This window comes from Acipenser ruthenus, chromosome 1 (genome assembly GCF_902713425.1).
Source record: "Acipenser ruthenus chromosome 1, fAciRut3.2 maternal haplotype, whole genome shotgun sequence".
Lineage (NCBI taxonomy): Eukaryota > Metazoa > Chordata > Actinopteri > Acipenseriformes > Acipenseridae > Acipenser > Acipenser ruthenus.
The window spans coordinates 68,775,274-68,800,886 of record NC_081189.1 but is presented as its reverse complement, the minus strand read 5'-3'; the positions used below and the strand labels follow the sequence as shown (position 1 = coordinate 68,800,886).

Here is a 25,613-nt window from a genome sequence, read left to right as displayed (position 1 = left end):
AAGATAGTGGAATTTGTTTAAGCAGCTAATGTATGTCAAAGATAATATTATAGGTTGGTGTTTCTTATGCGTTTCACTTAAAAAATTGACATTAGGGCGTCCGGGCTTTGTTAATTCCTGCCACCTGGATGCCAATTCCTGGACTGTCTGGGTCGAACCCGGACTGGTGGCAACCCTATTTGGCGTACATCACACAATGCTTTAGAACATAACACAATAACATTTGTAATTATAATATATGAGATATGACTAAGCAAAACTAATTACTTTTTTTTACATGTAATGTGACCTTTCAATTCGAAGGCGACCATTAATAATACTTTTGGGAAATGCCTGCCACAGGTCAGGTGTTCACTGAGCATTTTATATAAAGAGCTGCCGATAACTTCTGCGATCAACGTGTTAAAGGAACCAGATAGTTGAAATTCATATTAGTGGCCTACATGCATATTATACATTCTGCTGTTGCTTCCTGTAAGAAAATGTGCTGAATATTTCATTTTATAAAATGGTTTGGATAAATTAAGTGCTGTGATTGGCTTAACAAGATCACATGACCGCGCAGTAAGAATTGTCTTACCGCAGGGCTATGACATCATAGACCAACTTACTTAACTGATCTAATAATATTACTACACATTAATAGTAACAATTATCTAAACTGTGTTTCTGTAGGTATAAATGTCAATATACAACTGAAACAGCATTTAAATCACCCAACAAACATCTTTGTCACTAAGAATTACAGAAAAATGGCACATATACTGTGGTATTTAGTCAGAGAACAGAACAAAGAAAACTCTGAGGTAAGCAGTCGCAGTAACACTATTCAAAAGCCATCTGAGAAATCACCACGCAAGTCTCACTCAGCATGTAATATATATGCAGCAGCGGCATCTACTTATTAAACTAAATATCGCTTTATAAAACTGACTAGTATGCAATGATTAAATTAGACACAACAGACACATCTCACCACTACCCTCCGATTTCAGAAACATATTTAAAACAAAATTATAATCTCTCCTACTCTCTGCTGACACGGCTGTTGGGCTTTTAAACAAGGTCGGGTTCGGCATAGAATTCTAGTATTGTGGTCGACGTGGACGGGAAGGACTGCGGAAACTGACACGGAAGTCGTTTAGTCCACATATCAAATGCTGGTTTACAATCTAGGGTAATTATGCCGGTTACTGGCCATCGATGTGAAAACAGCCTCAGAAACTATTGGTCAGGTTCTCTTGAAGACCGCAAAACCTGAGTAGGATCATTTCCTACACAAAAAAAAAACACTCAGAAGCTCCTCCCTTGACGTCAAGTGCCAGTGCAGTGTTTAGCTGTTCCGTGAATCCTCCTTCGTGCCTCTCAACTCATCAGGACGTGTGGTAAGAATTGTCTTACCGCACACCCTGTTGTGGGTTATTTCTTACTCAGCAAACCTGATTTTTAGAAATGACCAAGGAATTCTAAGTTTCTAACACCTTTAGTCCTGATTAAGAGACAGCAAACCTTGTCTTTAGGTCTCGACATAAAGCTGCATGTACACTACAGCTGTTTAGTGGACTTAGTTACACGTTGGGTATCGGGTCTCAGGAATGGATGAGGAAAACTTTTCATCAGCTCATTTTTTATCAGTTGTAATCCAATGCTGGTTTCTAACACTTTTAAAAATGGTCTGCATAGGCGTAATAATAGAAAAGGGACGAGACAGCTTTAAAGCATGTCTACCATTCTGTTAATCCCTTAAATGAGAGGGGAAAAATATGCTTCTGATTTAAAATATATAGTTTAGTCTTGAAGGAGCTAGACGTTTTAGATAGCTTTCCTAATGAGGCAAAAATGTATAATACCGTGTGTACTAATATATAAGATGTAAACATTTCATGTGCACTGACAGAGAATTAGGAAGCTTTTTTATTGTAGAAAAGAATCTGGCACCATTATCCACCTCCCTAAATTAAAAGGATACCACTAGTTAAACCCAATTCCACATGAACTAGCCGCACGCTGGAATGGGAGATGCTGTTTGTCAGTGCAGTGATTCATTGCTAATCCCCTTCTCACTGCTGTTGCAATGTTTGATATAAGGAATATTTCAGATTTGTCTGAACACCTTGTTATCTATCTTTACTGATTAGAATACTAGTAACTGTGAGGAATGGCCTCTCAGAAGAGAAGGTGCTTGAAAAGTGTCATATGTGAATTTATCTGTAATCAGACAGAAGCCTTCATGATCTAAACTTGAGTCAAGTGGAAAACATGCTAATCTTATTGGAAGTGGTCATCCGTACATCTGAACTACCTTTGACATTGTTTGAAAAAATGTAAAACTGAGTACGCTGATGAAGTCACTAGCCTAAACGTTTCTCTGCTTGACTTATCTTTCTATAAGTTTTACCTTACATTTTTTGATTGAGTGTTTTGAAGATGTGGTTTAACAAAATATATATAAAATTCCCCCTTCGTTCTGAAAATCTCCTGACAAATTTGGGACCAGCTGAGACAAATGTGATAAATGTTTCTTGTATTTTTAGACATAGCGGTTAGAAATGTGAGCTCCTTCAAGGATAGCTGCTCACAGAGTCTGCTTGTCTCCTGTTGCAGTGGGTGTCGCAGTTCACACACCAGTAATAAAAAAATAAAAAAACCTGTTCAGAACATAATGGTGATGGCCCTTCATACAGCAAACACACAACTAACCATTAGGAAAACAATCATTTATTTAAGGAACAGCTATGTGTTGGATACGTTTTAGGTAACATTCTCAAGGCTTTTATATGGCTACTGACCTGTTAAACAACTACACAAAGTTCAGCTTCAAGATGTATCTTGACAAGCACTTTCTGGTTAATCAGGCTGAGACAGATCTGATGAGTTAGTGGAGTTATACATGGCTGCTGTGTTTGCAAAGCAACACCAATTTACACTGTGAAAAAATATTTAAGAAATGTTCATTAATCTTATTTTTATCTTGGGAACCACACAAGCTTTTTTTTTCCCAAAACGAGTTTCTTATTATTGAATTGAGCCCTTGTAATTATTCAACACATGCAGGTGTACCATGTCATGTCTGTGGCTGGTCTGAGTTACATGACTGCATACGGGTGCAAGGAAACAAGAGCACCATTATTATTGTGTGTGCCATGATAAAGCTGAAATGTTTGCATTCTTAAAGCAGAATACAGGATGCTTTTATTTAAATATTGTTTAGACAGAACAAAAGGGCTCATGGTGTTAAACTTACCCTGATGGTGTTTTCTTTGTGCATGTCAATAACATACATGGATGGCTTCGTTTTTTCAGCTGCTATAAATTGTAAGCACAATTTTATGTAAGATGCCTTTTAAGAAAAATAATGCATGACAAAAAAGTTAAATAAATAGAAAAACATTTTTTTTAACTCATGCAGTAAATGCACCACACACAGATTCTGTAGTCTTTCTCTGATTGTAATGTTATGAAGTTGGAACAACTGCAAGAGTTCAATGAGAACCACATAGTAAAATAGTACTGTAAACTCTTTTTCTCTCCTATATAGATTTGCAACATATGGAGATCAATCTTAGAAAATAAATCTGAACTGACACAGATTTTTAATCACTATTTTTCTTGTTAGTTCCCTTCTTCATGGGCTTCCTATGGGGTTAGGTAGACTCAGCCCATGACCTCTATCTGCATTGAAGATTACTGGTACAAAACCAAGTGGCTTAGCCTTTCCCCTGAAAGGCTTCATAAAGTCAAGACAATTAGGAAAGACCAGGGGGCGCCGTGCTGTCAAAATGTAATTAGGAAATTAAAACCTTTTGCTGCAGAAATAATTTGCCCTTTTCCAAGAACAGTGGAAGTGCTAGTTCCGGTTTCAGGCATATATATATATATATATATATATATATATATATATATATATATATATATATATATATATATTAGCTCAAAGAGCCAGCTGCTCAGTTTTGTAGTATTTTGTTTAGTTTGATATATATATATATATCATAATAGCAGCTGGAATGGTCTGTAAAAGCAGGCTGCACTTGTACCGTCTCACTACCGCCCTGTCCCAAACTGACTTGATTAGAACGCCCTTTACACTTTCAGCCATGTGGCCTTTTGGAGGAATTAAGACATTAGTGCAGTTGGGTAACCTTGCAACTTTTTTTAAGGCAGGGAGACCACCTAAACTCTTTTGGTATGTGACCCATTAAATCTCAACTCAGACTTCATTCAGTCGAGGCTGGGATTCATGTAACCATGTCCTGAGGTGAAAAGGTAGACAAATTAATACACCCAGCAGCAACCCAATCCTTCATGGGTGCTGGTGAAAATAATACGACTACAGGAAATTGAAGCAATATACAGTTTGGGTGGCTTGTGTTTGTTTTAAATGTGGTAAGCCCAGAAATCAATGCCAGTCTAATACTTCCTTTTCAACTTGTTTGCATACAGTTTACTTGATTTTTGTAATTCAAAGGTCATTGATTCAATTATATTGATAATAATGTAAGATTCAATTTTACTGGCATAAAACGCCTAACCCCGTCTCTGCTCAGTTTTGTAGTATTTTGTTTAGTTTGTAGGATAGTAGTGTAGCACTTAACCCTTTCATATTTGTCAGAGCTAAGAGCCAAAGGTGATTAAGGTTTTATACATATATACTTTGACTTGTGATCAGAAATGAGTTTATTAATGAAAGTAAATTATAAATCACATTAAATTAAATTAGTTCACCAATAACTTATTCATCTACGGTATTACGACTTAAATTAAAAGAAGAATTATGAAAAAAAGGTCTATGGGAATTCAACTTTTCTGGGACCGTTTTTAGACTTAAAAGTATTAAAATGTGTCCGGAACCCTAAGGTTAATGTCCCTGCTCTCTGTTATACATTTCACACGTATCAATGGGCAATATTGATTTTGGTTCTCATTAATGTCTTCCATGCTGTTTCAGACTTTACTGATACAAAAAGCATGTCCTCCAGTCTTTATAACTCTATAACCTTTCACATTGCAGCGGGGAACAAGCTGAAAAGCCAGCCATTCCGTCTGAACTGGGCTTGGATTTCCCTGGAGAGGGAATATTTCCTGGTGGACGAGGATTCCAAATTTCTGGAAGTGACCCTAAAACGGAGGGGATACTTGGGAGAAACCTCATTTGTTGGTGAGTGTCTGTCTGGCTGTTTAAAACTTGGGGTCTCTTACCTACTGAATTGTGTTTTACAGTCCCATGCACTTACTAGTGTGCTAAAATGATTTTTCAGTATGGCCCAAATGACCTTTAATGTTCAGAAACAAGGAACATTTTTAGAACTACGTTTTATACTGACTACATTTTTTTGAATAAATAAAAGGTATATTAAACAGAGACATATACTATATTGTAACCTCTGCTCCCACAAATAACCTTTCAGCATTCACAGATAACATGCATATGATACAGCTGTGTTTAAGACAACCAACCCCCGGGATAGAGTAGGCTTAAAGAGGTACAACCTAATTAGATTGTAAAATTGTAATAAAATTTGCAGGCTGTCTGCACTGGCCTTGTTTTTCACTAGGTATCAGAATAGCCAGGGATACTTTTTAAAAGATACACCAAGCACAAAGGAATACCCAAGTCCCATTCCAGATGACCAAAGTACCTTGATTGCGTGGGGAGATAATGCACTATCCCCAAGATACCTCATAGGAAAGCTGTAAATTGAAAACAACCTTTAACTGACCCCAATAAAAACCAAGCTGTCACAATTATATACTGTTAAGCTGATAACTGACCCATTTGATTGTACATTATCTAGTTTACTGGGGACAGGTGAGATACAATTTATATGGTTGAAATTTATGTGTCATCCAAACTTTTTCCAGAGGAGGAAGGGATGCTCAGTTTCTCATTTAGACACTTTTATTGTTCTGCTAAAGGTATTCAAATTGGTTCACACTTTGGTTCAACATCTTTTTCATCAAATAATTTCATTAAAACTAAAAGGTAGCCTAGCCTAACACAAGCTTCTTATCCTGACCCAGGGGAGGCAAAGTGCTCTGTAATCCCTGTTGTCAAACCACTTCAATAAAAACTGACACATAATTCATGCTCAGCTAAAACCTTAATGGCTTTACATTAAAAAAGAATCACTTGTGGTATTTATGTGGTCCTCTGGAGTTTACCTCAAAATGTGTGAAACCACAATTAAAACAAAAGAGAATCAAAGCCATGGCTGTAGCGACTGTTCATTTTCCAGCTGCCAGCTCTTCTCAAATTTTGTGATGCTGCTATGTCTAATGCTGTCTAAACACAGCAAGCTGCTTTCTTGGATGGCAGACTGCAGTTAAGAACCATACATTATTGTCGCAACACCATTCCTTCTAACTAAGATTGACAGTAATGACAGGTGGAAAATGACCCCCCCTGCCGTCGTTAAGTGCCTCAGCTCTCTCCAGAATGACTCTGAATTCTATCCCTGAACATATGTATGATATGCCATTCAGGTTGTAAAGTAGACAGTATATTCATTCTTCAACTTAACCAGCCTTCAGGTGAAAAATACATCAAATATACATTCTTTATTTCTGCATACAATATGTTTAGAAGTAAATTGAAATCTGTAACAATAAAACATAAAAGGTGCAATAGGTGGATTGAGTGTCTATTATTATTATTATTATTATTATTATTATTATTATTATTATTATTATTATTATAAATGGTAAATGTTAACTTTCCTGTAAACCTTGGTGTTTTATAGTCTTATTATACCCGGTGTTGGCGTGAGACCCATGTACAATAAGATTGCCCATGTATAATAAAGTTGACGACAAAACTGCTAACTTCAATATTTCAAAACAAACTCTATCACCAGTACATTAATACAACAAATCACAGTCAATACCAAAACAAAAAAACAACGGCCTGCAGATTTAAATTTTTACCCGCAGAATATTATTATTATTATTATTATTATTATTATTATTATTATTATTATTATTATTATAAGCAATCCACAATTAAATTTTACAGTTATTAGTCTTAAAGGCATTTACAGCAAGCACATTTTTTTAATTTTTTAATTTGCAGTTTTGTTCACAGTATTTACATTTTGTTTTTGTTGTCTCCATCATAAGGAATTGGAACCAAGGATGGGACGGCAGAGAAGGACAAAGATTTCAAGGGGAAGTCCCAGAAGCAGGTGCAGTTTAACCCGGGTCAGAGCACGGCTACATGGCGTGTGAAGATCCTCACGGACAATGAGTATGAGACCTCGGAGACCTTCCAGATCATCCTGTCCGACCCTGTCATGGGAGCGCTGGAATTCCCTAACATCGCCACTGTTGAGATTGTGGATCCCGGGGATGGTACGTGCGCCTCTTTGACACATATAATAAGATATTCAGTTAAAGGCTATACCAAAATGCTGTAACCGCCTTACTTGTGTTCAAATAAAACTAAAATCATCCAATATCTTAGTTACACATTTTGTACATGCTAAACTATGGCCCAATATGAGGTAGTTCTAGTTAATAATAGACTAGTATGATCAAGCTGTGGTGAAGTGAACCATGGGGCTTTCTGTGCCTTATTAAAAGAAAGAGGGGCATATATGCAGGCTGGTGTACTTTAATTGACAGTAAGTCATCTAAATTAGCCCCAGCATTGACTCTCATTTTTATATTAGTGGTAAACTCCTTTTGACAACAGTCTCAAAATCATACTGCCAGTCCACAGCGGTGTATGCTGTCCTGCCCAGTGTGTGACTATTAATGGCTGTGTTGAAGTTATTCGAGGCCTGGAGGATCATAGCTTTGCACTTGCTTGCTCTTGCTCTTTATCACAGCACAGCAATGGGTTTCAGAGCTAATTTAAAACGAAAAGTGCAGGGGCAAATTTTTAACACTCAAGGCATTGAATGAGCTCACCATTTCCAAATATGACCTCTTGGTACTTTTATTATAAGTTACTACGTTGTGTGTAGGGTGTCTTTTATTCTATGAGAGATGTCACCTCGTGCAGCTTGGGTGAGGACCACAAACGGAAGCTGAGCGGTTCTGGCTGCTTAAACTGTGCAAAATGACGTCCCAAATACAAGAAGAGACACCCTACGCACAACATACTGCATTAACTTACTATAAATCAAACACATTAAGACTGTACTGTACTAGGAATAGCTTTAAAATGAAAAATGAATTTTTGTAAAACATAAATGTAATCCCTCCCCCTCCCCCGGTCATGAAATGGTTCAGTCCAGAATCAAATGCCAAAATTCCTGAATAATGCGTAGAGGCCTATTGGTGCTATGTTCGCGGGTGAGACTGTTTATTACAAACAAAAGTAATTTTCTATTTGGTATTTCTGTAACATTTTCTTTGAAGAAACTAGTGTCTAGTTCATCTAAATTTTAAGAAGTGAAGCTAGTAGGATGGCCCATTTTACAAAAGGTACCAGTTATGTGTGTGTGTTTGTTTTGTTTTTATTTTTGAACATTGGAATCAGGTGTGGTGTTCTATGCATGGGATCACATCTGTACACCAAATAAGATGTACTGGAATTTGGCAAATACTTCACTATGATTGGTTGATTTCTGAGATGTGTAAAATACTATGTACAGTACTTTTTTGTGTTGATGTAGCTTGATGTTTAAACAACAGATGTTTTTACCTGTAATCAATCCATAATCATTTGTGCTAGTTGCCATCCAGGTTATGTATAATGCTACAGTATTCCAGAAGTCTTTGTGTTTGTAGTTTTAAAGTCATGACATTCTGGGTGTTCCTTACAGTGTCCTGCTCTGTTGTCTCCTCTAGAATCGACTGTCTTCATTCCTCAGTCAGAATACAGAATTGAAGAGGACATTGGAGAGCTGCTGATCCCAGTCAGAAGGTCTGGGGATGCCAGTCAGGAACTCATGGTCATCTGTTTCACACAGCAAGGTGAGATGCAAACCCGTGGGCTGTTCCAGTGGGTCAGACTGTAAACCTGCAGTGCTACATAAACATTTACACTGACTGGACTGGACTATAATGGATCATCAGAGAGCTGAATGGAAGGCCTGGCTGGGAAAGCATCTGGTCAGCTACCAAATGGCCAGAGAGGTCCTATTTACATCATTTTTTGTTTTACTGGTGTTGGGGAGTAAAATCAACTGGGTCAGGTCATAGGTCACCTCATCTCACTCCAGGGCCCCCTACTGACGTAAGGCGATTGGCTGGACAAATGAGGTCACTCATTGATCTTCAGTCCTTCTGATCTGTAAAGGGATTGCAGCAGTGAGGTAGCATTAAAAATAGGCATTTTTAACAGACAAAAGGGGTAAAATTGAATAGCGATTGGTAAAAGCAACAGGGGACTGTGATTTAAATGTTTTGATAATCCTAGGGAAGGAAGGAAATATTGTTCTCAGGCAGTCAATAATAGTCATTCTTATATTCTCATGGGTAAGGATAGGGTTGTGGTAAAAAATAAAAAAATACATTGATTAATAGCTTCTCCCAGTGTTTAGAACGCTCAATTTGAAGGAAATCATGTGGACAATGCTGGTGCAGCTGCACTAACAAAGACAGTATAGGAGGTGAGAAGTATCTCAATACCCTGATATTCCAATTTAGACATATCTTTAGTAACTGGTTTGTCTAAACAAACTTAACTATTTAAGTCGCAATGTCTTATTCAGAGGTGCTTTAGTGACTGCCATAGGGCAGGGAGAGGAGGAGGTGTAGCCCACTGGTTAGATACAAGGAGCACATACAATTTATATCCCAGCTCAGTCACTCAGGTACCCCCAACGTACATGTATACCTGGCTTTTTTATAGCCATTATCACAGTAGGTATTTCATTTTTCAGAGGCTATCTTTGCAGCCTGGATTGCAACGTTTTTAAAAGTCAACATGCAGTTATTGGCTGATACCTGGTATATAAAAACTAGAATTGAAAAGGAGAGTAATTTACTAATTTATTTAATGTAAAAGTTAATAATCGCTGCTTACCCAATTAATCCATTTAAAAAACAAAATGTGGACATTGATAAATGAACTATCCCCTTAATACATCACTTTTATGAAAATCTACACCTTTATAATTATTTAGAAAAGAAGAATGTGTACTGGGGGTGGGTGGGGGTGTACTGAGACATACATAATGCAGTCAACTTAAATTCTGGAAAAGTGTAGTAACTAAAGTCTCCATTGCCAGCCTTGGGTTGGACATACTCTTGTAAACAGACTACAGGTAGTTTTTAATCCACGTTTCATGCTATTTTTATTCCCTCTTATATTAGGCACTGCTATTGGTACCATTCCCAGCACGGTACTATCATACTCGGATTACATCACCCGTCCCGAGGACCACACGAGCATCCTGCGATTCGACAAGGACGAGAGGGAGAAGACCTGCCGCGTGATCATCATTGACGACTCGCTGTACGAGGTGGAGGAGATCTTCAACGTGACTCTGAGCATGCCCATGGGAGGACAGGTCGGCGTGGGATACCCCAGCGCCAAAGTGATTATTCTGGCAGACGATGATGATGGTAAGGCAGCAATTGTTCTTCGCCCGGTAGGGTTGTTCTAGTTTTTTTTTTTTCACAGTCATTTCCACATTGAAAATGCAATTGCAAAGACACGTGAGCTGTTCCAAATTACAATAGGCTAATGGGTTTACAAGCGCTGGTGTTGCATTTTCAAGCGTCTGTACAAACGCAGTGGGTTATGCCTCAGAAGGGCATTCTATTAGTGATAATTCAAATGGTTGTCTTGTTTTATATAGAACTTGAGAGAGGAGGGCGTCTAGACAAGGTATTGTGTTTTGTCCTGTTTGATCTCTTGCCCAGATCTTTAAGTGGGTCCTGTGATGTTCAGCCAAAGAGGAGGCACACACTTCATGTGATGGGGACACGGGGGACAACTTTGAGGATCATTTGATGTTTCTGATGCAATTACAGCTTATGAGAGTAAAACAGCAACAGACTAATAAAAAGCATGCCATTTGGCTATGTATAGAGATTGCTAGAACTACAGAATGGTCAAAGATTTACAAGCTAATTAAAAAAGATCCAAATATTCCAGTTCATGAACTGATGGTGGATCAGTTCATCATAGTTTTGCTGTTTATGCTACAAGAGAATGTCACTTTAGTTTCCCCTACCCTAAATTAATATATAACTCTTTGTCCAAGCCCACGTTTAAAAAAAATCTCATCACATGCTTACAGACTAATTAGAGGCAGATTGTATGGATCTTTAAAAAAGGGGCTCTATAAAAAATACCCTAATAAAATCACACTACTAGGTTTTGTACCTATGTTGAGAACAGAAAGAAGGGATGAAAGAGGATTTATTAATAATAATAATAATAATAATAATAATAATAATAATAATAATAATAATAATAATATTTATTTTGTATAGCGCCTTTGATTAAAAAGAAATCCCAAAGCGATTTAGCCTGGCCATTGTTTGAGACGAATAAGGAGTATTTTGTTTTTCATCTTTGCATATTAGATGGGGACTGAAACATATTTAGCATTTAGCATCTGCTTAATATTTTTAAATAGTTAATTTTGTTGGTATGCTTCCATAAGACAAACATTATTAAAGTTTAAAAAAAAAAAAAAAATTTTTTAAAGTAGCTTTAGTGTTTTACAGCTGGTTGCTAAAGTTTAGCTGTAAATACGTTGGTAGATGGTAACGTTAACCTAACTTAAGGTTAGTATTCTGGATTTAGCGGCGTGCCTAATTTTTATATTTACACAACTCTGATTGCAAAATTAGTTAAGCCTGAGGCATATATATATTAGTGACATCACCACCACGCATGGCGGCAGAAATCAGCATCAAAGAAAGATGAGAATGTTTATTCATGAGCAGTAAAAGACCTAGATATGTCGAGAATCATATTTATATAGTTGTGTGTGCATTATACTTTTCCCTGTTCACTCACTCAGAGACCTGCCTTCGCTATAATTTTGTATCTAGATTTTTTCTCTATAGCTCGTGGTGGGCCGTAGTAGCTAAGTTCTGTTCCACTGTTTTATTTTGTGGGGTAATAATGGGACCCAGAAGACATGCACACACTGGTCTGATTTATCAGTTGCTCTCTGTAATTGGTACGACTGACAGTTAGGAGTGGTTTAGGTTTCACTCATCTCTGGACCCATAGCTGCTCTAACCTAACCTTAAGCCACAAGGAAACAGGCACCCAATATATCGTAGCTAAATTGTTCTTTTGCATTACGTAAAGCAGTCTGAATGGGTCCCCTATAGAAAGCCATTTCAGTAAGTGTATCCTGTGCCTGTTCCTAAATATATGTTCTTCTTGGATGTATTCGTTATGGGATTTTAACTCTTCAGTTGAGCCTTTTGAAGTAGTGTTTAGCAGGATACCAGTCTATGTGAAGTTTGCCTATTCATCTCCAGACATTAATTAGCGTGCTTGTGGTGGTGTCTCTGTTTTTGTGTATTTGTGTGGCTGTGGGTAGGAGTTTACCTTATCTCTCCTAGATAGATATGTATTAAATGATGAAGAATACATGCAATTAAGATACAATTAAAAACTTCCCATCTCCTATCTGAAAGTTTAAGAGACAAGTGTATAGTTATTTTAGGTACAGCGACAGTAAGTTATGCTTTACTAAAATGTCATTGTCAAGGGTCTGCACTAACTGTTGCAGGTTGTTCAGAGACTTTTTAAACGATACAGTGGCTGACATATTAGAAAGCTGTGCATTACACATTGGATTGTGAAGCAGTTAGGGTTGTGAAATAATAGGGACCATGAAGTTATACCATGAAGTTATACCACAGTACATTGTCCCACAGTATGGCTGTCCTAGGTAATGAGAAATACATTTTTGTAGTTTTTGAACTCTTTAATATTCCTCCACTGTACCCCGGGTACATTTTTAAATAATAAAATAAGTTCAGGTAGTGAACTTACACAGTAAGCAACAGCTTCAGTCACGCAAAGCTACTTGATACTGGGGCCATGGGCAGAAAAGAATACACTGGTGGTTAACTGACAAACTTCATTCAGAAAAAAAATCCAGGCAGATATCAGACACTGGCTGCTGAAAGGGAGAGGGTTCCTAATATTTAAAGGAATAGCGTCTACTGGGAGTCTGTAAGACATCTACAAGAGTGTGTGAATACAGTCTTTGTTTTTATGGCACTAGTCTAAAGCGCTCCAAGGGGCACTGGGGAATTCCTTGTTTGTCGTTTGTTAAAAGCAAAGGGGAAAGAAATGTGCGCACAACAGAGAAAGTAACACGAGCAGGGAGAGGTGACTTGCACTTTCTTTGGAGTTGCCAAGGAGGAATCTACTTTAAAAGCCCCCCCCCCCCTCCCCCCCAAAAAAATATATTTTGAAACGTTGACTTGTTTTGAAACACTGCACAGCTCCATTTACAAATAAGTTAAAAAGCAAGACGTGGGAGACTTTTTCTTTTGTAATCATCAATGGATTCAAATGGTCCGGTGGTGTAAAGAAAAGTGATCTGAGGCTACCATTGGCTTTATTCAGCAAACCGCTGGGTTGGAATCATTGTGCTCCTGTGTTGACTCTTCTGTTTAACTGTTGAGTGCACATTTGAGGGCCACTCAGTGGTCTGATTGTTTTAATTTGAAGCCCCCGAAAGGCTTTGATGTTTCAATTGCTATACAAAAGTGTGTTATGGATATTGTATTCCTTTGGCTGCATGAGAATACTTGTTCAAAAATTATTGGGTTTTATCTTATTAACCTGTATTGAGGAAACAAAGTATCCATGTGTGTTCATGCAACAAAAAAGGGTAGCCTAATTGCATCACCTATACATTACTAACCCACGAGATGACTTTGAATCTAACTGGTTTCAGTCCACAGCCTAGCCCCACTGCCAGACTAGATGTACTATGCAATACTGAAATCACCTAACCCTGCAAGCTTATACACAAAACATTGTGCTGACTGGCTATAGTTTCCTGTGACTGTGCAAATTGTTGCACGCATTTAGAGCAGTGCTGTACTTTGGTGCCAATATAAAAGTACTGTGCAAAGTAATTTTGCAGTCATATGCATTTACTGTGCTTTCTTCAGCATGTTTTTGACAGTACGTTATTTAATGTACCATTTTGTATTTGATTTACCAAGCTAAAAAGTTATCAAATTAACCCTTTCTAAATGTCATGGATCAGGCCTTTACTGTGGACACAATTTAATGAATAAATCCTGTAGGGTGAGGTTGAGTGTTTGATTGTTGAAAGATGGGCCAAGGCGCGATCCCAAAGAATAGAGAGGAAGGTATTTTCAATAGTGTGCTCCTAACTGCCCCCGAGTACAAAATTAAACTACTCTGAATTGCACAAAATGCTGATCCCAAGTAGCAGAATGGGAACAGACGTCGTCAGACAATGTAATTAATTACTGGCAAATAAATGACCAGCAACAGTGTAGCCTTCGTACTGTTTGCAGTGTCTGTTGTTATTAGTGCCATGACTGCATTAAAATGTTAAAGAGGCTGATATCAGACACAAGACCAAAGCCTTGCGTGTGTAATTATTATCCATAGCTGATAGCTTCTTCCCAGCTTCTTTACTCTGCTGTTTGTTGTGGTCCTTGTTATACTTTATAGTTGATTCAGCAGCTGTATTGTTTTTGTTACAGTCCCAGTACAGAGAGCTGTGTCATTTCTTGTTCAAAGGAGTCGAGCCTTGGGTTATTCCATTTAAAATTTAAATAAGTCACCTGATCAGCACAAAAAACATTCAACAACTCATACGGTTTTTTACTTTTTGAAAAAGTAATCTGGAAAATTATTAGATTTAGGATTATAATTATCATGATGGTAATAGTATGATCTTTAAAAGTGTGAATACTAATACCAAAAATATAATAATAATAACAATAATATGTTTTATTAAAATATATAAAAATGTATAAACAATATTATATATAATATACATTTCCTGCCTATTCAGTTTTTCAGTGCCAATCAATGATCACGAGAACCCGTCTTTAGACAATCTAAATTAACTACCCATTTTACGAAGGCTAATTTCTTTGCTGGAGTTCTAGTATAGGAATGGACATGGATCAGGGTGTAAAAAGATTAAATCACATTCCCTTTACCATCAAATGAAATGTTGTCACTTCTTTACTTGTGAAAGGAATACTGTTTATTCTTCCTTAATATAAGCACAAGCATTAGCCTGTGTAAAATGCACAGAGAAGTTTTCAGATTGCCAGGAGACGCTTTCTCATTGTCATTGATTGGTATTGAAAAATGTATCATTGATTGGTACTGAAAAACTGCACAGACAAGGCAGGAAATGTCATCATACAATTAACACGTTTAACAGGTTTCTTTCTGTTTTAAGTGATACCTGTTGGCTTAAAACAAGTTAAAAAGGAAATCTGGAACCTTGTATTAAACTAATAAAGTAAAATACCTTATATAGCTATCACACCTATACAACAGATAGCATTAATCTTAACTGTGAGTACCCCATTCTCTATTTTGTTCTTAAACAAGGATAAAATATACTTCTTCTTTAATACATTTTACACAGAAATAAAAACAAAGGGGTCACCAAATTAAAGAGGTTTATCCTGCCTCTAAGGCAGCGTATTTAGATATTTTTAAAGAAGAAAGGTAACATTAAACAATTATTTGATTATTGTTTTGTAATTGTTTTAAACTCTTTGTGTCATATAGAGTACTCAACTATCCATGTAAATATTCTTTTTTTTAAAGAAATGAAATGGGCACCTGGAGACCTGAAACTATTGTATTTCATTATTGCTAAAAATAACATGAAACATTTCTGAAACTTTTAAAATATTTTTGTAACACGAATTTCACAAATGTGAAAATAACTAGTTCATAAACTACATACATTTCTTAGAGGGCACCTGTTTTGAACTGAAAGTGAATACAGATTTATTCCAATAAAAAATATGTTTCCAAATACTTTTGTCATATTTTACAGCCCCTCCTATTGTTGTGATGGGCTATTGAACAACATGTTCAAACCACGACAAGCTCGAGTGCATTTCGTTGTAAACATGTCAAGGTACTGTAACACGACAACGTTGATTTACGCAATTGGTGCCTATAGCTACACACGAAGCAAAGTCGTTTGCACGCAGATATACAGATATCATGGATGAAGAGAGTAATTCCAACACAATACAATAGTACCTGTATGAGCTGTTATTGTTGGACTACAGTCGTCTAAGCTCTTCAGGTAGCGAGAGTGATGATTCAGACAAGGATAGCCGCCAGTACGTTTTAGCAACAGATATGGTAGTAACACAGCAGCCTGCATCAAAATACAATATTCTGTTGCCGGTGTAGTGTTATTTTCAGGTACGCTGTAAAAAGTGGTACACTGTGCTTGCTCGCGCATGCCTAAACAACTTCCGCTAAGAAAGCAGGGAAGTACCCATTCAAATCTGGTATGTTATGCTGTTTTTGACCTTTTACATCTTTTTAAAATTTAATTTCTCATATGTTCCAGTCTTTTACATCGTTGTTAATGTAATTTATCAGATTTTTCCACCATTAAGAAAATAGTATGCAAATATTTATCATATGCAATACATTGGGTCTTGTACATTTGTTTACTTAAGTACAACTTTGCGGTGGACTCATTTTATCTTGTTTGTCATCATTTTTTTTTAGAGAAATTGATTGTCTGTTTCCAGTTTAAGTTTGTAAAAAAATAATGTATAATTAATGGTAAACGTACCTCTGTTTGACAATAGGAAAACACCCATCAGATCGCAATTGATTGCACCTGTACCAAAATCTGACAGAGTACCGCTTTCAATGTGACAGTGTACCACTTTCTGACACTATGTGGTCATGTTTTGGTACATGTACCACATTTTGACAATGTACCACTTTCAACACTACACCGGCACGGCGATGCTCTGGGAAAAAAACGGGACGAAATGAGCGTCCCAAGAACACTCCTGGGGACACGGGGACCAGTGTTTCAAAAGTGTGTCCCGTCCAAAATGATAGTCACACTTTTGAAGACTATTCTGTATAAAACAGGCGATGCTACGTTCGGTGTGATTCTTTTGTTACATCGCATATCACTGCTTCACATCAGCTGTGACAGGATTTTTTTGTTTGTTTCTGCATACACTTCCCTCCCCCTCTGTTAGCAGGGGAAGTCAGGAAGCAATCAACACAGTGCACAGACAAACTAGATGTTGATAAAAGCTGTGTAGTAATACAAAAATAAGTAAAAAATATAAAAATAAAAAAGTAAGCGTCAAGAAATAATAAAGGCAAACAAATGTAACTCCAAAGAAATTAACAGCGATTAATTGACAGCCCTGGCTTTTGTGGAAGAATCTTGGGGAAGCCTTCATCCTGTAGTGGATTGAAAAAGGCTATATATATATATATACAGTGCCTTGCATAAGTATTCACCCCCCTTGGACTTTTCCACATTTTGTAGTGTTACAACCTGGAATTAAAATGGATGGGTGAATACTTATGCAAGGCACTGTATATATATATATATACACTAATAAAAAAAAAGTATACAGTACAATGAAAAATAGATAAATACAGCTTGTTATGGTTTTCCTAAAGATAAGATCCAGTTGTCAACACATATGCCCTCTGTACTTTCTTTATAATTGCAAACCTTGGTAGTCCATCATATAGTGCCTCTGTAGCCTTGTGGCAATGTGCCCCGCCCCTGTGTGCATATTATGTGTTGTATGTTGCATGCGTGTGTTAATGTTGGTGTATAGATTGGTACACAGGATATAAACGGGTCTGTGTTTCACGTGTGATTTAAAGATGTAGATTTATATTTAGGCACGAGGAGGGCACAAATCACTTCACGTGCTGGTTAAATGTAATATGTGAGCACGGGGTTGCACGTAATGAATTCACGTGCTGGGATTCAAGTGAATAATTAATTAGTAATTGAATCCCAGCACAACAGTATATATAGATGCACATTTCTTTCACTCGGGGTTGGGTGTTCGAGAGTGGAGAACGGGTGAGGAGAAGGAGGAAAGTAGTAAAGTGAAATAATCTAGAAGTGTTTGTACTCAACGTGTTTGTTTGTCTCTCCGTGCACCGTTTGTTAAGTGTTTAGTACGTTTTGTTTGTCTATTTATTTTGGCGCAAGTGCCGTGTCCTGTTTTGTGTTTAAAACCTTTTATTTTCTGTTCTGTTTAATTAAATGCTGAGCGAAAGCATTCGCTCAGCTTCACCAAACCACACCTCTCTGTTTGTTTATTTCCTGCTTCTGGTCTGACGCCACCCACTCCGGCCGTCTTTGTGACAAGCCTATACAAAACATAAAGAATAATGACCAGACTGTAACTGAATCTCTGCCAGAATTCACAAATTGGAGGGGAGGAAAGACAAGTAAAAATGAAAGAGAAATCTGGTGCCAGTAGGAAATTATAAAAGAGATAAGATCGAGGATAATTGAACCCGAAGCTTGATAAATCTGCCAATCATTTTAAAATCCTTGACACACAACAGAGCACAGGAACTCGTATCTATAAAGAATGGGTTTTTTGTGTATCTTCTAAGCTAAGGGAGCAAAAACATATGCTAGTTTAATAAATGAAAAGAGGATTAAGGATCAAAAAGGCAGATTTGTGGGCACTGGTTATTGTAAGGGATTCTTATTAACTTGTGCTAGAAGTCTGTTTAATCACATGTCAGTAACTGTGGGTTTGGAGTTTTGTTTTGTACCCAGGAGGACGGCTCCTCTGGTGCATGCTCATCTTGCAGTATAGGCAGCGGCCACAGCAGCACCAGCTTTAGTCCAGTTTGCCAACTTTATGCTTTAGGTTTGAACAGTGGTTTTAAAAAAAACTATTAATTAACTGAGATCTCTGATTATCTTAAGCATATCTTTGAATGGCTGTTTTAATGGTCTTGGTCTGCACTGGGAAGAATATTTTGAGATACCAAATCTATTTGGAATTGAAGAAAAAAAAAAAACGGCTTCCCATTAGAGGACAATCAGTTTGGTAGGAGTACTTGACACAAGATACAACCACCTAGTTGATAATTTAATGTTTACTACCTGCAGGCAGGATCCAGATCTTTGTAATACAGAAGCCACTGCTGTGAAGATGTTTCTATTCTTGGGAGAAGGACTGTTTAGCATGAATCAGAGAACAATGTAAGGTCCTGGCCCAGATCAGGGGAGGCCCACCTATTCAGCTGCATTAGGCCCTATGGCCCGCTGTTAGCACTCCTTAAGAAAAATGCATATTTAAACCTAACACTGTAAATAAGCTTAATCTAAATTGTTATTTTATTATTTTGAATCTTATTTTTTTCTTCATTTGTATTTTATTGTTGCTTTTATTATATACATCAAAAAATACATAGAATGTCTTTGCTGCCACTGCCCACAGTTTAGGAACCCCTGTCCTCAATTACAAGCTAGTAAAAAGCAGGCTCTGTGACACTGAAGTGTTCTGCTTAAGCAAATTGTCGGATTTCCTGTGAGTTGACTCAACAAAAGAAGCCATTATTAGAATCAGGGCAGTATCAATATTTAGGGACCATTTTTTCAAATAAAAACTTTCCTTAAAACCTATTAAACAAAACAGGCACAAGTGTCGTCCACACAGGTAAAAGGAGTTTGAGGCAGGTCACTCTGAATGACTTTCATTCAGAGTAAATATATTTGGAAACTTGAGGAGATTACTTAAGGAAATGAAATGTGATTTCAGCAAATTAACGAGAGCTTTAAATCAGAGGCAGTACTTAAAAACCTAAAATCTGGAAGATCAACAGATAGCTTTTGATGTCTCTCTGCATCTAACAAATGTGCCATTTCCTCCAAGCAGATAATAGATGAATAAGTTCTTTAAAGAGGTAGCTAAGACTTGGAAACTAAACACCAGCTTTGTTGTGACTCAGAAGCTTTCATTGTATTTTTTTTGTTTGTTTGACCCTTTAGTTTACCTACAGTAGAGCAATGATTATTATTGTTATCCCAAACTGAACTTGGCACCTTGGTTCAGATTGCTTTTTCTAAAAAACGTAGGAAGTCGAAATCGTGCATGGTTGTGTAAACTGTCACATGATGTGACATGTTAAGGTCAAACACAGTAGTAGACAGTTTGCACAAGATTTAATAGTAACTAACTCAATGTATATATTCTGTTACAGTATTTGTGCAATCTGACTGAGGTGTTTAAATGCATGAATAAACTCAACGAGGGCAGAAAGAAAGATCTAGGAACAGCTCAGCGTGTTTGAAATAATTGTTGCCTGAAAACAGGACTTTAGTCAAGTGAATCTCAAGAATGTGGATTTTGGCGAACAAGGTAAGACAAGCTTAGAGAGTCCAAAGGGGGCAGACAGGAGAGCTACAGTTGCATCCCGGGCCTTGTAAAGGATTAGTATAATTTTCCCCTGGAAAAGGCAAGGTGAGCCTCACCTACACTGCCTGGCCTATAGGGATTAGGTCACACAAGCTACAGAGGCCCGAGTGTTACAGTAGAGCTGAGCTGGATGCTATAGCTTCGGTCGGTGCAGAATATCAAGTCTATCAGTGAATCCCAGTAATAATAAAAGTTGCTGACATGTCAAGGTGGGCCCCAGTGCCCCTGTACAAAGATTATTGACAAACATTAAGCCGGAATCAGATAGCAATGAAACTGGACACTTTCCGACAAATGCTTCCTTTTTTGTTTCCCCAGCTAAGGTTGTGTTTTGTAATGAACTGAAAATGCGATGAAAGGGCATATTAAGCCCATTTTATTTGAAAGGCCTTTTTTTTGTTTGAGTTGAAATGAATCTCTTCCACCTTTGTAGCAGACTAGGATATACAGGGGCTTTTGAGTCTGCAAAATGTTTGACTGGGTTCAAATTAGAAACTCTTTTACCAGCATTAGTCTCCAGTAATGCTTCTATCATAACAATCCAGGATCTCTATGCCGCCACCCTGAAATGTCCAAGCCTGCTGTTTTATAAACCCCTCTCCTCCATATGTTAATAAGGGTCAGTAAATCAGCCCTATTTGGAAACATTAAACAGTGGTGGTTTACATATGCTGATGTTTACATCATTAAAATAGAACCCCAAGCATGAAACCAGATTTTAACAGGTCAGCTTTTTGCACCTTATTAGGAGTATCTATGGCAACCAAACAATGACCAGCCTGATCCATGATATAAGCTTGCAAGCACAAGTACAAAATGACTAAAATCTAGTCAGCCTTTTAGTTCTGTCTCCTCAGTTTTGAAGCTCTTTCCAGTGACTGCAGTAATATGCTTTTTAAAAGCTTCACTTAAGGCAATGTTATAAGGTCACATAAAGCGATCCTTCCAGTAAACAAACCAGACACCATCATTTGACAACTTTCTCTGTAGTTTCAGGTTATATTTTCTGTAAAAGAACAAAAAAAAAAAGAAATAATTACAAACCATCAACAAATAAGGAAAGGGGTAAGGTAAGCATATTTTCACAGTGCTGATCGGAAGGTATTTACCCTACAGCCTAGAAATAAAATATCATAAAATATAACGTTGCTTGTATATGTTTCATTTAAACTCTTTATTACGTTGAGATGAGTGCAAAGTGACAGACATCATTTTTTTTTTGATACCTGTCACTGTGGGAATCTTTCTGCTTGCTTTGGTCTTTCATGCCATGATTTAGTGTGCAGACATTAGCCTCCACATGTTATTTAATCCCTTGCAAGTAAATTAACTGAAAACAAAAGCATTTCATGTGGTTTCTCGTTTTGCATTCCCTCTCTCTGTCTCTTTCTCTCTATCTCTCTCTCTCTCTCTCTCTCTCTCTCTCTCTCTACTGCAATGGTCTGTGTTTATCTAATAAAGTGGTTGAAATTAAATAAATAATTCCATTTGTGCATTTCCTTCACTATAAAGATCTCAAATGTGTTATAGCAAACAGGTGTTTCCTTTTTAAAACATGATAACTGGTACTACACTAGGTAAGGAAAGTTCTTGGTTTGCTTTCCTCGTTTGTAAGAAGTCTGTTACTGTTTAAATTCATAGGTCTCCTTATAAATGTTTCCCACATTTGCAAAGATGTCAGTAAGCAGGGGACGTAGCAGGTTTGTTAATGGTTGGAAAGAAGGTGTTGAAGGGATGAGGACAGTTTCACTCCCCAGTTGAAATGACCAAGGAAGTGCAACACTATCTAGAAGGCAAGGCTTGCAAACAGAGTTTCCTTTAATCTAGTACCAGATATCATATTTAAAAAATTAAAATACATGTTTGCTACAATGTGTTTCTGTCAAAACTGCACATTGTAGACCTAGTAAATATATAGTGAATGGAAATAAGCGACAGGTAAGTTTTTGGGTTTTTTTTTGTTAGCTAAAACCAATTTAAGCAGCAATTCTTTTTCAGCTACTATATTCCTGCTACCTCTCGGCTCCAATGTAAAACTCCCAGGCGTCTGGTAATGCGATAACTAAAACAGGTGGTTGTAATATAATATTAACTTAAATTGGTGTTCTGACACTCTATATTGGACACCCCTCTGTCAAGACAAGTGAAAGCAGCTTACAAAGGTTTTGTTCTTGTTCGCTGGTATTTGGTATTTATTTTGCTCTCACTGATGAGTCAGGCATTGTTCTAATATGAGGAAAGGAGTAAAGTGGAATGGAATGGAATGGTATTCTGCAAATTATACTCTGCAAATTAGGACTCAGAGGCTTTGAGGGTTGGCGAAGGTTTAAATCCTAATGTCATAGTGATCACCGTCAAATAAATAATCCAAATACCATCTAAAATAAAGAATTAAGAGTGAATGCTGGTGTTAGTACAAAACTGTTAGCAGAGTGCTTTTGATTAACAGGGAAATGAGATATGTATCTGATTCTCATGTAAAAGAATATATTGATGAACATGCTTTTGTAGTGGTTCGAATAACACATCTAGCAACATAATCAAAAAGATAAACACAGAGAGCCCTCACTATCACCAGTTTTATGTTTCAGTCTAGATAATGATTCAAAACTTTAACCCTGACGAATGGATCTCAGTCTATAATTCTCTGAGGCACTGAGCTCCCAGGTATAATAGTCGGGATTTAGGGAGTTCTGCTGAGCCATCCGGAAGCTCTTGTAAGGATCTGAAGACCAGCAGCTTCTTAATGTTTTTATTTTATGGGCTCTAGATTATACCAAGTTTTAGAAAAAGGTTAGATAAACAAAGCAGTTGAATTATGTGTGATCAATAAAACAAAAACAGTCAATTTGTGATTTAAATAAGATCTGGTAGACCAGGGGTTCTGAACCGGGGGTCTGAGAATGTGTTATTTTCCCTGCATACTTATGACACGCTGAAACTTAAGCATGTCATAAGCATGCACAGAAATTAATGCGTTCTCGGGTTACGTAACACGTTTTCGGATTATGTATGGTGTAATAGAGCTATTTCGGGGTTCCCGAGTGGCTCACCTGGTAGAACCTACAGTGCAGGTTCACATCCTGGCTGTGCAGAGTATGCCAGTCTTCGTTGGGGAGCGTTGCCCAGGCGCTACCGTGGGTTAGGGAGGTAAAACCTGCATGGACTATTTTTCCTCATCGCTCTACAGCGAACCTTGCTGGCCAGGTGCCCAGTGTGCTCAGGGTGGACACCTGCAGGGCTGGCCTTTGTCCTCCAGAGGTCGGTAGCTCGCTGACATCCGCTCTCGAGTTCCTGGGTGAAAAAGGAAGTTGGCTGGTCGTGGGATCGGAGGGCGCGCACTGAATCTTCAGGTCTCCTGAGCCATGTGGGGAGTTGCTGAGGTGAGGAGAAAAGCAATTGGGCATTCCAAATTGGGAGAAAATATAAAAACAAGCAACGTTCATGTTTTTTAGCGAAAGGCTAAGGAACTGCTTGGTACTAAAGCCATAATGAAATCCACAGCTACCGCGAATTATTATTATTTATTATTATTTATTTCTTAGCAGACGCCCTTATCCAGGGCGACTTACAATCGCAAGCAAATACAAATACATTCAAGTGTTACAATATAAGTCATACAATAAGAACAAGAAATACAATAATTCTCAAGTGTGACAAACCACAATTCAATAATACAGCAGATAATAGTGAAAGTTACATCAGGATATGATTAAGTAGTGATAGTTACATCAGGATATGATTAAGTACAAAATACTACAGATTAAACACTTGGGAGATTACAATATTCTGAGGTACAGGATTAAATGCAGTAAAATAGGGGGCAGATAAGAGCAAAATAAAGCATATTTAAATGAAGGGTGATAGTGTCCCAGGATACAACAGAGGAGTTCTACAGGTGCTGTTTGAAGAGGTGAGTCTTAAGGAGGCGCCGGAATGTGGTCAGGGACTGGGCAGTCCTGACATCTGTAGGAAGGTCGTTCCACCACTGCGGAGCAAGGGTGGAGAAGGAGCGGGCTCGGGAGGCAGGGGAGCATAGCGGAGGTAGAGCCAGTCTTCTAGTGCAGGCGGAGCGGAGAGGTCGAGTGGGGGTGTAGGGAGAGATGAGGGTCTGGAGGTAGCTGGGTGCAGTCTGATCAAGGCATCTGTAGGCTAGTACAAGAGTCTTGAACTGGATGCGAGCGGTGATCGGGAGCCAGTGGAGCGAGCGGAGTAGTGGAATAAAAAGCTTGTAGTGTCATTGTACATAGTGGCGCAGAAAATTGCAGATTGCTGAGGAGTTGATAATGCCGTGTGCCATTGAAATTGTAAAGGAAATGTTTGGAGGGCAGAAGGTCAAGGAACTGGCAAAAATACCAATGTCAAATGACACTGTCAAACGACAGCTCGTAGCTCATTTTTATGTCAGATGAGCCCAGCAAGATCAAGTCTTCATGTCAGGTGTGTGCTTGGCGAAGATACCTCCATGTCTTGACAGAATTGATGCACATTGAGTAAGTAAAACAAAAAAGCAAGGGCTTCCACACAGGTGTGGCTCATGCGTTAATTAAGCAAATAACATCCCAGCATGCTTAGGGTCATGTATAAAATGCTGGACAGGCCTGGTTGCCTATAATTATGGCTAGCATGGCTGCAAGAGGAGACCTCAGTGACTTTGAAAGAGGGGTGATTGTAGGGGCGCATTTGGCAGGAGCTTCAGTGACCTCAACTTGCTGATGTTTCACAAGCAATGGTGTCTGAGGTGATGTCGGCATGGAACTCCGATTTTGAAGCGTTGGACGAAACTAGACTCACCCGGGCTAGCCCCGAAATTCAGGGATTTCCTGCAGTTTCACAGCGAGGTGGTCTGCTTGGGTGGTTAAGGGACGTGGTCTGGACCCGAGCCAGTTGTGCTGTAGTTTGCACAGGGGATCTTTTCAGCTGCATTCCAGTGAATCAGTAGCTTCAGCCAGATGTTTGATGGAAGCTCTGCTGAGTTAAAGATTTAGCCCTGAACTATCCCACCACTGTCTGTGCCACTGCATAGAGGCACAAAGCTCTGGGTGTAGTATTGAAGAATGCAGTGTGCTTTCCTCTAGGAATTCTGTTCTGAAAGCAGAACAGTAACAGTGAGGATGATTGATGATGTAGTGCTATACCAATGTGAGGGATTATGAGCACTGGATACAGCAAAGCATGCTGTGAAAAATGTGTACGCTTTCCAACAAACTCTGCCATTGCACCTTACTTGAGCAATAACCCCTGCTTTTCACTCCTGGCTATCT

The 25,613-nt window shown here is 38.0% G+C and overlaps 1 protein-coding gene across 1 annotated transcript in view; it reads left to right on the top strand.

Annotated features, from left to right (window-relative positions):
• Nucleotides 1–25,613, top strand: part of LOC117420455 (FRAS1-related extracellular matrix protein 2-like) — a 66,507-nt gene that overhangs the window by 21,662 nt on the left and 19,232 nt on the right. Inside the window, exons 3-6 of the mRNA XM_059028409.1 lie at nucleotides 5,012–5,158; nucleotides 7,117–7,347; nucleotides 8,794–8,919; nucleotides 10,264–10,515. Coding sequence (XP_058884392.1) covers nucleotides 5,012–5,158; nucleotides 7,117–7,347; nucleotides 8,794–8,919; nucleotides 10,264–10,515 — 756 coding nt within the window. The remainder of the gene's footprint in view (nucleotides 1–5,011; nucleotides 5,159–7,116; nucleotides 7,348–8,793; nucleotides 8,920–10,263; nucleotides 10,516–25,613) is intronic.